The sequence below is a fragment of the Siphateles boraxobius genome, unplaced genomic scaffold, assembly GCF_051911475.1.
Source record: "Siphateles boraxobius isolate OS27281-9 unplaced genomic scaffold, OSU_SipBor_1 22, whole genome shotgun sequence".
Classification (NCBI taxonomy): Eukaryota; Metazoa; Chordata; class Actinopteri; order Cypriniformes; family Leuciscidae; genus Siphateles; species Siphateles boraxobius.
This window is the reverse complement of record NW_027508833.1, coordinates 32362522-32378467: the sequence shown is the minus strand read 5'-3', so window position 1 is coordinate 32378467 and position 15946 is coordinate 32362522. Positions and strand designations below refer to the sequence as shown.

At 39.1% G+C, this 15946-nt stretch overlaps 1 protein-coding gene across 5 annotated transcripts in view; it reads right to left on the bottom strand.

Moving 5' to 3' along the window:
- Positions 1 to 13568, bottom strand: part of qkia (QKI, KH domain containing, RNA binding a) — a 93259-nt gene extending 79691 nt beyond the window's left edge. For 2 of the 5 annotated variants that reach the window (XM_077239778.1, XM_077239779.1), the window contains exon 1: positions 13119 to 13524. In XM_077239778.1, coding sequence (XP_077095893.1) covers positions 13119 to 13263 — 145 coding nt within the window. In that variant the 5' untranslated portion in view covers positions 13264 to 13524. Of the gene's footprint in view, positions 1 to 13118 lie in introns of all 5 variants that reach the window. The other 3 variants (XM_077239780.1, XM_077239781.1, XM_077239782.1) reach the window with 2 other exon arrangements.
- Positions 13569 to 15946: the final 2378 nt, after the last annotated feature.

Below are 15946 nucleotides of genomic sequence, written 5' to 3'. Positions count from 1 at the left end.
CATCCCTACAAAATCAGAAATGTCTTAATCTGACAAAATACTAGCATCATAGCATAAGAAAGAAATATAAATAAATAAAGTAAAATAAAGAAATAAAAATACATTAAAGTAGGCCTAAATAATAAATAAAGAAATAAGAGGCTCATTAGCTTCTGCAGCATGAACTCAAGCAAGTAGTCGCAGTTGTTGTTGATGTTAGGCTACTGATTTAGCGCGTCTGAAAACGCAAAACGCCGGATCCGTCTGGACGAAACGCCGATCCGATAAAAAATTTGTACGTATACAGCTAAATGCGTCTCCGTGTGGACAGGGCCTTAATCTCTCTCTCTCACACACACACACACACACGCAGAGCAGATGTTTCTGGAATTAAACAGGTTGTAGTAGTGAGATAAGAAAAACTGATTTTATTTACAAATTTACAGAGAATAAACTCCATTTGCCATATGACTTGTTGACTGTACTCCATCTGTGCACGTACACACACCAACACATGCAACCAAACAACGGTGCTTCAGCAGGATGTGGATCGAAGGAATAACAGGAAGTAAACGGAGGGTTCTGAACTTGTGCAGAAAGGAAAAGCCATCGCTGTTTTAACGGACCATCAACAGTGCGCAAGACTTCCTGAAACCGTGTGACTGCTCAGAAAAGAGGATCCTGTCACATCTGTATGAGATACCATCTCAGATCAGCCACAGGTTACATGCAAAACATTTACTCTATTTTTTGTTTTGTTTTTTGCAGATGATCAAGTTCGGCATTAATTATCTATTAATTTCTCAAGAATGCTTTCACTGGCCACACACACACAGAAAATGCAGTAAACTTGCAGAACAATGACAGGAAGAACTGAATGCTCAAGCAGGAAGGAAGGAACCAGTCAGCAAATGTGCTAAGAGCAGATAACTAAACACCTCCTTCCTCCTGGACAGGACACCCGCCCTATCCTCATGAAACATGGTAACAAACTTGCTTAGTATGACAAACCAAAAACAAACAAGAACAAACTGTACATCTTTGTTCCCATCTCAATTTAAAACCAGAGCAAGTTATTTGAATAAGTTTGGTGGCAAAAACACCAATATTAGCACTAATCAGCAGTGGTGTGAAGGAGGGATCTGTGGTTTCGTCTCTGATATGAGTGGACAAAAGCTAGCACTGGCGAAACCGCCGGCAAGTGCGCCTGCATTGAACTACTCTTCCTTCTCATCATCTTCTTTTTTCCTGTCTTCTATTAGCACGAGATGGAGTGGCAGAGCTGCATTCCTCTGCTTTTAATTAGCAGGAAATGAGGGCAGCCAATGACAAGGACCATTTACACCAGTGAACGAGGGAAAAGAGAGAGTGAGTGAGATCTCAAGGTGCTAGTTTTACTATGTAACCGATCTCATAAGAGATGCCTGGGGACACAGGATGGCAGACAACACGAAGTGCCATCCTTCACGGGAGTAGTAATGACAGCAAAGCACTCTGGTTAACAGCACCTCAACAACAGAAGCTTTCAGACAAGCCTAAGCACGACCGTGTACGACAGGAAGAAGACTGTCTGCCAGTCTTGAAGACATGTTACACTAATTTTATTCAATTAAAGCATGATAGAGGACTATATTATTGAACTTATTTCTCACTCCGTCACTCTAATGGTTCATTTTAATGTTTAGGTATCCTGGGCCACCCATGTAACAAGACGAAACCTGTAATAAGAGCGATACAGTATATTTATCGAGAAACTTTCCAGTCATGCAGTGCAGATCAGCAGATGTGTAAAACCAGTTCATTGGCATTCTGAACTGAAATGCTGCTTCAAAATCCAAGGACCAATCAGAAAGCAGAGATACCTGGAGGTTCAGTCATTAAAATTAGGTTGCCTGTGGCATCTAGGGTAAAACAAATATTTACAGAAATTCTGTGCATGTGTGGGAGAAGGAGTGAGGGAAAATGTGAACTGATTTAAACTCCAGCGTAAGATGGACAACAGTAAGATGTGATTCTGCTCTTCACACACATTCATGTATGTGAAGAAAAATGAAGCGCAACAGAAAATATTATTAAAATAGATTTCACAATGTCGTGACCCAACAGCTGTCACAATGACTTTTGTCCACCACAAGCTTACAGCTGATGGTCTTAAGGACAGAAACTGAAAGATGCAAAGAGAATGGAAAGAAAGTTTAACATAGTAAAGCAGCGTCTACATAGGACTCTTGACTAATGCAAACAGACAGACTCTCTTATAGACTCTAAATGTGAGCAACAGTCTTTAGTTAAAGAGGAAATGCAGGCCTCAGGCAAAGAAAGAGAGAAAAGGAGGGAGAGACAGAAAAGACACCTGGTAGAGATCTGTCTGTGACGCATAGGAACTGCGACTAAGGTTCAAAATATTCTACGCAACTCTAGACCCAAAAATGGGTTGCATGGTTGTTTTTGATAGAGTTGTGGAAAGAAATGAAAACATTACTTAATGAAAATAAAATGCAGCTAACCATATGATGTAAAATACATGCAGCTAAATTTTAAATTGGAGTTAACTTGTTGACCGAGTTAATAAAAAATGAGCTGCATCCAACTGACTGCAAATTCATCTGTTACTTTGTAGAAGCTAGGCAAATTATGTGGATGCCAACATGGACATGTCCATCATCCACAAACCGTAAACAAAATTACACATTACATCAAATAGACATTAACAAATCACACTTCTGCTGTTTTGCATCCAATTAAAAATGTTTATGTTTTTCATAGTGTTGGCTCAATGGCCCCATGTAAACTAATGTTCAAACGTTTGGGATTGTTACATTTTTTTGTTTTTGAAAGAAGCTTTTTATGCTCAAAAAGGCTACATTTATTTGATAAAAAATACAGGAAAAAAAGATTCTGATGAAAAGCTGAATTTTCAGCAGCCATTACTTCAGTGCCACATGATCCTTCAGAAATATTCTAATATTCTGAAAATGTTGCTTTGGTGCTCATGAAACATTTATTATTATGATCAATATCAATGTTATAAACAGTTGCTCTGCTTTATATTTTTGTGGAAACCGTGAAACTTTTTTACTAGAAATTTCAAATGGACAGAAAGTTCAAAACAAATAGGCATTTATTTGAAGCAGAAATCTTTCTTTGCATTATAAATGTCACTTTCTTTACATTACTGTCATTTTTGATCAAAATGATGCATCCAAGCATTTCTTTTAAAAACATCTTACTGACCCCAATTTTTGGAATGATAGTGTACTACACGGCACTATTAATATTATTCAATTTAAGTTTAACTATAGTAATTTTTGTTTGTGTAATTTCCATACTGTGTTCAGACGCTTTACATTCAATGTGAAACCTGGATCCTGAAGCAAAACCATTTTGCAAGGTTCACCTTTAGGAAACAATCAACAGTTTAAATCAAAGGTTTTCAAACTTTTCCATGCCAATGATATACAAATAATGACCAGATAGTGAGGTAATTCCTTCCTAAATATTAAGGCAGCCACATATTTTTAAGTAGACAGACCCATTTCCATTGTATAAAAAGAGTGAATGTTAATTTAAATTCTCAAATCAAATGTATTTTATAGAACTCTTCATGATATAATTCTGGAACTTTTTATTAACTTTGAAAGCCTTAGAAAGTAAAAAAATATGTTTTTGTTTGTCCCACTGTGTCAAATTTTTCACCACCCCCAGTCCCAAGTCTGCAAACCCCAAAAAAAACACTTTAAAGAGAATCTTGCAGTTAGTGAATAAACTGTAGCAGTGTTTATTGTTAGCTACCTGAACAAAATCCATTTATTTGATCAGTCAACTGAAGGTATGTGGTGTGTTATCTATATCAGGATGGCCAAGAATGCATTTGTGTTCGTATACACGTGTAGAATGCGTTTATGGCTTCCTTTTACTGCAACAGGCTAAACCACTTTAATCATAAAGCCAAATTAATTTATGGTCTCGTTCAATGCTTTGTGTGGCTACTGTTGTGAGGCTTTCTGAACGTTTAAAGAGTGAAAGAATGCAATGCCTCACACAATCAGCATTGTGCTGGTCACACCGGGTGCAAAAAAATGCTCAAACAGGAAACTGTGACCGAGGGCACATCCCGTATGCCAAAGCAGTGATGTCATGTGTGTATGAGAGGGTTATGTTGAACGCATAATGCTTCATTGTTCGAGTGCAGACGTGTCTGTGAGCCCACCCCCCTCCATGCAGGCTGACCTCATTCACAACATACTATTTGTCTTTCCATGTCTCTTTCTCGCTATTTTCTGCCACCCGGTTCTGTTCGACCCTGCCATCGCTCTCTCTGTGCACACAATCAATCTGTTGACCCCACTAGCATGTTAAACCTTTTCACAAAGTGCAGTCATGACATGGTCTTTCTCTCCCATGATTCTCTTTTTTTGACACATTTAAGAGCTAATTGAGCACAAATGCAGCAGTGTAACAAGGAGCTAGCGGAAAAAGACAAAGCTTTGTGCAGCACGAGGGAACGGCAATTGCGTTTGACAGTGGGATTGATGGAGGCTGATATAACATCCACAGTGAAACAAATATCCCTCACACACACACACAGTTGGCTGTAGTGGAATATTAAAATTACAACAGGTGACTAATCTTCAGTGAATACTCCGTTTCAGTTTAGAACACACACAGACAAAACTCCGAAAGCTTACACAAACACACACGTAGATTCATCTGCCCAGAGTAAAACAGCTGTTTGTGTTTGTTGTTAAGTGCTCTATAAATAGACAATGGTTTGTTCTAGAATGTTGGTCTTGGTTTCACAATGTCAACCGGATTTTCTGAACAAACAAAAGGTGAAGAATTAGGAATTTCCCTTGCAGTGATTTTAAGTGTCTCAACATCACGATACGATTGCCATTTTTTGTATTTATCCTTTTACTTTAGGCTCTTACTCACAGATAAAGATTCATGTTTGTTTGACGTTCAAGAACCAAATGAGTTCATTCTCGTGTTACGTAGCACGTTTGGTTTGGTTGAGATTCTGTATGTTTGCTGATCAAAGATTATTAGGGCTGCAACAACTAATCGATAAAATCGATTATAATCGATTATGAAAATCGTTGTCAACGAATGTCATTATCGATTAGTTGGTCTGCTTACGTCACGCACACACACGCAAGGTCTCTCTCCCTCAGGCGCTCTGCCGAGCGCGCGCGCTACACGGTTTGGAGCAGTCTCTGTCTCGCATGCACGCTCTTGCTTGCGCGCTCTAGATTTCGGGAGTTTGAACTAATTCGCGGGCATCAGGGAGCCGCAATCAATATGCGGGAGACTCCCGGGACTTCCGGGATCTTGGGATGTCTGTATTTTGTCTCGAGCATCAGGTTGCGCAATCAGTTCGCTCGCAACGTAAGTGATGGATTAAAATAGCGCTACCGCAGAAATAGGTTAAATTAAAACGGTCTTTACAAAGCGAAGCACTAAATATAAAGGCAGTTAATAACAGCAGCAGTAAAATATTGTTTTTTAGTCACTGTACTCAGTGGTTTTCAGCGAATGCTTGTGCACTAATGCATAATTTCTCCTGTCCTTTACTCAAGCCTGTTAGCTTGCTGGTAACGTTACCTCCATTCCGTTCTCTTTTTATAGCATTTGTCTACTAAGTTTTAATTGTTTTTCAAACGCGATCTACTGCGGCTCTACATTCACACAATTGTTTTCAGTCTTTCTATATTTATTTAATCAATTTATCCTTATATTATATTCTTTTATATATTATATATATAATATATATTATATTCTTTATCCTTATATATAATTAATTTTAAATAAAAATTAAATGAATTATATATTTTAGATGTTTTTAGTTTGTTTTTAGTTCAGATATTCACATCTGAACAACATGTCTGTGTAAATTTGTTTTAACAAAAATTGTGTTAAAACATAATATGTTGGATATCATTTTTTTAACAATAATCATGTTTGTCAACTTGCCATCAGCAATTATCATTAAAAACAATGCAAATATTGATATTAGTAAAACTCAATGTGTGGCTTTTGCACTTTTTAAAGTACACGTTTACACATAAATACCCTGATTTACGGTTTTATTTAGTTATAATAAAAAAAAATCTAATTTAATTTCTATCCGATTAATCGATTAATCGAAAAAATAATCGTCCGATTAATCGATTATCAAAATAATCGTTAGTTGCAGCCCTAAAGATTATATGTCAATAAAAGCTTAAATTGAATCTGTTCATCATATAAAGCAATCATGTCTCTTTTTGAAGCATCAAAGTGGTAGTTGCGTAGCGGTCAATGGAGAGTACAGAACTGGCTCATATTTCATTAAAAATATCTTTTTTTGTGTTCTGAAAATGAACAAAAGTCTTGCATGTTTGGAAAACTACAAGGGTGAGTAAATAAAATTTTTTTGGGTCAATTAATTATTTTTAAAAAGCTAAATAAACCTTAGAAACTGAAGCTAAACAGAGCAGAGAAACAGGGACTAAAGGAAACAGAACAAAATGTCAAAATAAGGATCCACATAACAGAAAAATAAGCTTGTTGGGTTATTGTTATACGTATAAGAGTTAGTTCCGATCCTTGAATCGGACTGGATGAAAGGCTAATAGTAATAGAAAAGGCCAATAGTATCCAGCATCACCACTGCTTGTCCCTGCGTGCTCTAGACAGGCTCTCAGTCAGTGCAGGTTACATTGTTACACCACTAGGTGGTGGCAAAGAACTGTCTTTGAGTGAGTCATTAAACCGTTCATTCAATGGATATGTTCAACCATGCTGATTCATTCTTTAATAAAAACAAGGTGTTGAAATTATTATAACTTTGAGCTTCACATTACAAGTCTCAACCGACAAGCAATGCATTGCCGGGGTAATGCTCAGAACGACACTACACTACATTGAGACCATTCCATTGATTCAATGCATTGACCAGCGCTGAAGCTATTTATAGGAAATACACTTAAACGTTGAAAGGATGCTACGACAAAGATCGCTTTCCTCTTTGGACATGGATATTGGTAAACTTATTTTTTTCATGAATATATTCTTGATCTGAAGGACAGGCGCAGGTAATCGCACCAGTTGATCACTCATCTCTCTATTAGGGCTGCACGATATTGAAGAAAAATGCGATATGCGATAACTAAATAATGCGATATTCGATACGATAATGCCTAAAGTGTGTAAAATAAACTTAAAAAATTTAAAATATATATTAAAAAAATTAAACAACATTCGCGTTTCAGATTCTTTTTGTGACAAGAAAACATCCCTACAGCTTCTGAAAGTGACCAGCAGTGTTTTACTGTAGCATAAGAAGTGTTACTTTAACATCAGGGTAAACCACAGGGTTTAGGGTTTCAGGAAAGCCTACATTAGGTTTATTTAACAACAGAAACTGAATAATCAAATGTATTTTGTGATCATTATTAAAGCTACAAAAATCTCTCTTTCTCTCTCACAAAATCACAACGGTACACAGAATCTTATGTAAAAAAGAGCCAGCTAGTGGAAACAATGACATTCTTCACCCTTGTTATCATTAATAACTTATTTAACAGTCAATAAACATGCATGAAGTGTAAAACAAGAAGGGTTTAGCCCTAAGGAAAAAGACATTGGCGGTTGGCTTGTCAGTATCATGTGTTCTGGAATGCTACTGCGTGTTCAGAGGAATTATGCGGTCCTCCTAACCTTGCACAACAAGATTCCAACGGCAAGCAGTTTGTCTGTCCGCAATGAACCCAAATATCCTGTGTGACGAGACACAATCACACTTGCAATGCAGTGCTTGATCAAAGTTGCAAGTTGAAATTGATCAAAGGTACAAGAACCCTTCTTGTGAGAGAGAGAGAAATATTCTATTAGCAAGTGAGAATGGTGTCAAAAACGCAACTACAGATGATGTTCTGAACAGAATCAGTCTGACATCATTTACTGTAGAAAAGACACAGACAAATAACCCACTTATATCACAATGACATCTGTGCTGTCCCACGAGGCTTGGTGCATGGTACACTCTGATTGGCCCTCTATTAGCCAACACTCGAAACAGACAGAAACACATTGGTTTGGAGACACATATTTCTGCAGTGAAATAAAACCTGCAGTGTTGCCTATCTGCTGCTGAGAGTGAATCGGAGGTGAAGAGTTGAAATCGCAGGGTGAGACAGTCAAACAGAACCACCTCCGGCCGAGGCCACGGTCCACGTAGATCAATTCAAGGATCATTTTCCAGCCAAAATAAAAGTTATCATAATTATGCCTAATTATAGCATTTAAGGAGACAGAACAAACATTATATGGATTAAATTGCTTAATAAATGTGTAGATGAGCACAAAGGAATACTGCTGTCTGCTTTAGCCAAACAATTCCTCTGTTACTCAATTAGGGAGAGTGAGAACTCAAGGAAAACGCAACACTGTGTCTCCAAGCTGCTGGTTTTAAAACAGAAAAACAGCAGAGAAATTGCATGAAAGAGGAGTGTGAAGGGGTGTGGAGATATTTCAGGCAGTTGTGGAATGTAAAAGGGTGGGGCCCTTCCCCCACTCCGGAGTGAGAGGATAAACGCCAACCGCTCCTGGATAGATTCTCCACACCACATTAGAACTACTCACAGTAAAACTACAGACACGCACACGTTGCCTCGTGCTAGAAAATCATGACTTTTAGTTGCGAAACTTTTTTTGGTTCTTATGAAAAGGACTCCCCCCTTCCAAAAACACTGAATCAGCCTCTTCCGGTGCAAGCTAGCCCATGAAAGCCCTGCTGTTCTCCTACAGGGAGCACATGAGTGTAGTTAGGAATTTAGTGACCTATCAGGATCCTAGCTACAGTGGCAAGAAGAGAAGTTTTAATCTGGCTCAACCAGAGGAAAATGTTGCAGCTATACCATCTAAATAAATTCTTCACTGTATGGAAAAGTTGTTAAAGGGTGTGTGCCAGTGTCTATGCGGCGTCAGACAGACAGCGGTACTGGCAGGGCCGAGCCTGATAAGAAACCCCTGCACTCGTAAGAGAGACCCCCTGATAACAGGGCACAGCCTGACACACACAGACATGACTTTATCAGGGGCCACACAAGGGCCGAGTCAGGGGCCAGTCCACACACACACACACACACAACGCCACTGGGGGGGAAGGGAGAGAGAAAATGAGCGAGACTCCTCTGTTCCCAACGCTAACCCTGTCAACCTCTTCCTGCTATCCAATTTATCAGCGCCCAGCAGGACACAGAAAAATAGAGAGAAACAAAGATAGAGAGAATAAAATGGTCTGCACACTCACTCTACTGAGCCGCGGCTTGAGCCGAGCACCCGAGCTAATGGATCCAGCTAGCTAATTAAACTAGATGCTGTAAAGGGGTCCCATAGGTCCAAACCTAAAAGAATCACTTCCTGTTAGCACCTGGAATGACCTCAAACATGCTGCATCTAAATTATTGTACTTTCTGAATACTGAATCTAAAGAAGAAATTAATTCTTGATCGCTGATGAAGAAGGAAATTTGTTACTTAAATGCGGTATACAGCTTATGCACTGACCAATCAGAACCAAGTTTCTTATAGGATTATATTTATTCCAGAGAACTAATTAATATAGCTATACTACCATTGAAAAGTTTGGGGTCATTAACATTTATTGAGGAAGGATGCATTAAATTGGTCAAAAGTGACAGTAAAGACTAAGGTTTCTATTTCAAATGCTGTTCTTTTGAACTTCATATTCATCAAAAAATCCTGATGCAAGATTTATAATAATAAATTTATATTTTTCAACATTGATAATAACAAATGTTTCTTGAGCACCAAACCAACCTATTAGAATGATTTCTGAAGGACCATGTGACTGAAAAAATATATTAAAATAGAAAATAAAAAATGTATATAGGCTGGGTGAGCATAAGAGACTTTTCAAAAACGTTCTGATCACCCTAAACTTTTGAACGGTGGTGTACGCATTTCTAAGAGCCAGAAAGAAAACCAAACAAGTTCCAGATAGAATAATTTCCTAACAACCTGTGTGAGTTTGAGAAATCAAGCTATTTAACCTTGACTCATTCCTTCCATGTCTGTGTCCATTTCTGAACACCCATGCATTGAGCTCTGGCACTGGACTCAGCTGCCACTGCCTTATCAAAATCAGCTCTAAAAACACCCGCAGGGTCACCTCTGAAGATCACAAGCCATGCTGCAAACCTGTCTTTCTCTCGTCAGCCTGACACACACTTGCGCAGTGCAGGGAGAGCAGTTGTCTTGTGCAGGGAACAGAGAGGGTGACGAGGGAGATGTAAGGGTGTTGGTTTTCCTTTGCCATGACAACAGCTGCAAACACACACAATCCATTTGAGTTATGAGTGTTTGTGCGCAGCTGTCACAAGAACTCTTACAAGACGACAACTCCGAGAGCGTTCCCACATTTCACCTCCAAACCCCCACACGCCGTCTCTTTCATCCAGCAGAAAAGTGTGAAGCTGCAATGAAAATGTTTTAAGTCTGTGCTTTATTTACACATTAAACACTCCACAATAACAATAGCAGTGTTTAATGAAATACCTGAGATACTATCATCTGTCTAACCTTCTGCCAACAACCTAGTGCCTTTTTCAACTGATCTGCAACGTACCTCATCCTGTGATGGCACAGATTTGGAGTGAAACCTGATCTTGTATCAGTCAAGATGGAGCACAAGGCCCCCGTAAAACTCGTGACAGACCAACACATCAGCCAATTTTTCCATTTTGCGATTACTCACATCAATAACTGTGTCCAGTAAACAGAAGATATCATTCTGTCTAGTGTCAGCTCCATAATCTACCGGCAGCTTTGCCAGCCAATATTGCACATTCAATTTCATCAAATATTTTTTTCCGATTTTAATAAATGTTTACTTAAATGTGTTTAAAATGACATTATATCACCAGTATCAGCCATTTAAAACCCCATATCGGTCTGATGTAAAGCAGAGGTCAGGAGAGATAGCAGACGCTGTGTGTAGCGGTACAAATTTTCCTCCCCACGCATTAAGTCTTGAGTATTTACTGTTACAAATACATGACTGGCCCACATCACCCTGAGCTGCTCATTTGCATAGCCAAATCAGTATGCAAATGCGGCAGAGATTTTACACCATCCAATTCATGTGTGTGTTCAAAGAAATGTGTCACAGGGGGAAAAAAACGAAGGATGAAGTTGTCCTCTGCGGTTTCAGCATTTTTGAGTGGATTGAGGAGAACAGATTACAGCAAGAGAGGAGCAAAGTTCAGGTAAACAGAGCAGAATGAGAGCAGATACACAAACATGAGGCTGAAGGAGAAACTAACACCTCGCTGTTTGGTGTCAGAGCACACAGCTTCATGAGAAATCTCTCAAGGAGACACTAAGGGACAAAGTAGAAGACTTCTTAAGAAAACACATCTGTGCCATTTACGTATAGAGACAGAGAGAAAAGAAAGAGTCTTACAGAAGATGTAAAAACGTTTGTAGTTTGATACCCCACCACTGTACACACGCTAAAACATCAAGATGTTAAAGGAACAGTTCACCCAAAAAATAAAATATCCTTTTCTCACTCGTCTCATCCCAAAACTATTCTAGATTTTCTTCTATGAAACAAGACATTTTGGTCCATATATATGGAACTCAATGGGATCCAAAACAGTGTGGTCTCCAAAGATCTTCCAAATATATTCTTGAGTAAATTATGACAGATTTTATATTTGTGGAATTATACCTTTAACGCATGTTTACTCGTACCGTAAAAAAAAAAAGTAAATTCGCATTGAATATTTAAAAAATTAATCTCTGAGGACAAGTCTTGTCATGAACTCAAGCAGAAAAAGCTTTAGCGGTGCAACTGAACAAAGTCAAAATCAAACAACCAATCTGAAGTGTGGTTTCTGGGGTTGTGTCGGTATGTGGAGTTGTGATCAGTCAAAAACCAAACTAGTTTATCCAGTAACGCACAGGGTGATTTGGCAACACGCTGAGATAATACTAGCGCAAACAAAGTTGATATTGCAGCAGATTTTGCGGCTGCTCGTTCCTCTTTGTTACAAAACAAACAGAGCCGGGTGTATGCAAGTCAATAGAGCAAGCATGGTGCACTTCATGAAACTAATGCAGACGGATAACGTGTGTGCGTGTTGGAATTCAAAACTCTCCGCATCGGAACAGAAGGAGATTAAAGCCTGACAATAAACTACATGATATTCAAACACAAACAGCGCGTGTAAATAAACGTGTGAACTGAAGTGAATGAGTGACGATGCAAATACACAAGCTGCAATCCTGAGAGAAACCTGCTGCATATCACTGCCACGAAAACTCTTTCACCCTCTCAGATTGCATGGTAAAAATAAAAGAGCTTTACAAGCTATGTCAACGTCTAGAATAAACAGTCGTTCATGTTGTGCTATTGACACAGATGTGTCTAGGCATTTAGACATGTAGCACAGTGCCTCTCTCACTCTCTCCATAGAGCGCATTCATGCAAAACTCATCTGAATGCCTCGAGGGGAGGAGGGAATCTTAATCTGCAAACAAACAGCTAATTGTTCGGATTAAATCCTATGTGTTCAGTACAGATTCGAATATTTTAGTATGTCTAGGTAAATAAACACATAAACATTCATTCGCAAGAATAAACGTTAAGTTTACGTTATTGTGTGCAGCTAAGTTAAGTTACCAACTTAAGCTAACCTCACTCACACCCTAAAATAAGTTAGGAACCGTTCAAACGCCTGACTATATGTCATTATTTACAACACGTGACAAACAGTTAGAAGAAGAAACTCTTAAAAGATCTTAAAGTTAATAAAGAAGTAAAAATGAGCGAATATGACGACATGTAAAAGTTGTTGATTTAGCAGACTGCTACCAGCGCTAGCGACCCACACACGAAATGAAGGGAAGGGGTGAGGTGGGGGAGAGGGGGGGGGTGCTTTTCAAATTCTGACTGTTAAAAACGGTCCAAAGCAGTTTAAACGTTTAAAATTAGACATTAAAAGTAAGTCAACTAAAAAACAGAAACCCCAACCGTCGGTTTGAGTCTCCTTCGCTGAAGAAAAATAGTTTGTGAAGTTGTGTAACACCACATACACACTCGTGGTTCAAGTTTACACACACACGTACCTTCGTCCAAGAGTCTCTCCAGGTGTGTGAAGATGCCGCACAGGTTCGGTAAACTCGTCATGAGCTTCTTCTCGTTTAATAACTGCATGAGATAGTCGGGACTCGGCCTCGGTCTCTCCTTCACCTCCATCTCCCCGACCATCATCTTTGCACACAAACGCTCACAATCCTTCCCCCAGAAAAGAAAAGAAAAAAAACACAAAAGAAAAAAATAACGGTGCTGATCGAATCCCTCGTTCCCCCTCCAGGCTGCGGCAACCCTCTCCAAATATAATGTCTGGTTTTAAGGTGCAGTCTCTCTCTCGCTATCTTCCTTTCTCTCCCTTCGATAGAGTCGCGCGATGTGGACTCGTCGGGTTCTCTTCGTTGAACTGAGCAAGCGCTGCTGCTTCGGACTCCCACTAGTGCGCGTTCGCTGAGGAACCTCCGAGAGCGCCCGACCCGCCTCCCGCCCATTGGCTGCGTGCACGACGTGGATGCGCGGGGTGGCCAATCAGCGCATAGCTTTGAAGAGGCGGGACTAGTGCCTTAACCACATGAATCAGTGCCTGAGATGATGGACAGAGATCAAAGCCAATAGTCAGAAGTCACCGCCAGCGGAGATGAGATTGTGAAACGTTGAAAACGTGAAACAGCATGTCTGTGAAACAAAAAGTTTTTGGCTTTTTTGTGTTTTGATTGGGTTTGGTATTGTTACGTGTTGTTTTGCTTTTGTAACTATATAGTGTTATGTGTGCTTTAGATTTGCAGTTAGTTTTGTGGTATGTATTGTAATGTGATTCTCTGTGTTTAAGCCAGGAAGGCACTTCGAAAGTATGTTGCGTTCCAAAATGTGTCGGAGCGCTACTCATAAACGAACGCGTAGAGTAGGCCAGTTTCTGGCCTTAAAACGAAGGTAGCATTTTTAAAATATCAGTCTTTTAGGTGTTATTCAATATACAATAGTCCTCAAGTTATAAAGACTTATCATTCTAGACCAATGGTTCTCCCAACAATGAAAAAGTGTCATTGTATACTCACCCTAATGTTATTCCAACCCTACATTTTATTTTCTTCTGTGAAAGACTCAAGGAAATCAGTGAATAATGGCACAAATTGTCACATTTTCCTCACAGATTCATTTTTATTACCGTTTTATGGTAGCCTATTTCACTAAGTAGATCAATCCAGTAGGAAGGTCATGTGGTGCATTAACCTTCAGCAGTTGTTAGACAGTAACTTTTGGTTCTTTTGACCAATCTTGACCATTTATCAAGCATCTCATTATTGAAAGAAAAAAATGGATATCACATCAGTTTCACATTCAACAGTAAGTGAGACACATGTGAACAGACGCTATCAGGTTGTGACTTCATGCCTGGCTGACCTTCTCCAGCTCCTCCGTTATCCACATGGAAGATAACAGGTCACATTCCTTTAACTATTGACAACACAGCAGCTAATAATATCAGATTTCTAGGCCTACTACCAGAAAAGGACATTATCATGATGACGTTTTCCTGCGGTTCCAAAGAGATTGGCTCCAAATACTGTCCAGAACTGGATGCACATGAGCAAAAAATAGCTGAATGCAGGTTGCATTTTGAGATGAATGGGAACGATCCACTTATTATAGACCTCCTCATTTGTTGCCGCAAACAAATATATCCATATGATTCACTATGTATCCTTATATTCACTTGACTCATCCTTTCTTCATTTAATCTCATTTTTCAGCTCAGTCACCCATGTAACAGACTGAAAAAAATCACCAATTTCTCAAGGCAGCACAAAAGATTTAGCATTTATCTCAGATAAGAATCCTTATCAACACTGGCACATACATTTTCATTTTAGGCACCACGTCTAATACAGCTATATATGTATATATGTGTGTTTTGTAGTGCAAGATATTAATCCCCACCTAAACCCTATATTTTCCTCTTCTGTTAATAACACAGGTTTAATTCTATAGAATTAATCCAATTAATGACGGTCTAGATACAAACTGAATATGAAATCAGATGGTTGTGAAGCAGCAGCAGGGAGCAGAGAGACGTGAGCTTCATAGGGGGCATCAGTCCTGATCCCGTGGTCAGCTCCGACCGGCAGATGATTAGAAAAGCAGTAGGTGGTATGACTGTGTCTGGAATATAACGTGAGCTCCCTTAAAGCACACACTCTCTTGTGTGATTTTGTTTGAAGAAAGCTTGAATGCTTTGAGTTATAAAATAAACAACACAAAAGCATAAAACAAGAGAGAGGTGCAGGAACACCAGAGAGTGAAATCTGGGTCAATTGTGATATCTAAAGAGAGAAATCACACACTGTTGAGGTGAAGTGAAGAGTGGTAAGGGAGCATGTGTGTGAGTGTCATTGAGTATTTATGGGAGTGAAAGTAAAAGCATGTATAAACCTAAACTAAGAAAACAAGAAATGGCTTTCTCTTGCTTAGTACGTGCATGGTCAGATGTTGGGCAGTGACAGCACTGATGGATCCTGTTCTCTCCACCCAGTCCGGTATAATCTCACAGTGGACCGCCACGTCATTCATGGTGAAGTGAAGATTACAGCAAACACACCGTCCTTCATCACTCACACAGGGATCACGGTCTTTAGACCACACAATTTCTCCAAGACATACTTGAGTCAATGACAGATAAGAATGTATAAAACACATGTAAACACAAATTCTTAGAAATGTACTCTTTGTATTCATGTTGGTTTATTACATTTGAAAAGAATTGTACCATTTTCAAGAAAAGTTCAATGTAATGACAAAGTAATAAAAATGCCATGTGGCGTAGCCATCAAGTAAAAAGTAAATCATTGTCTTTAAAAAATGTTTC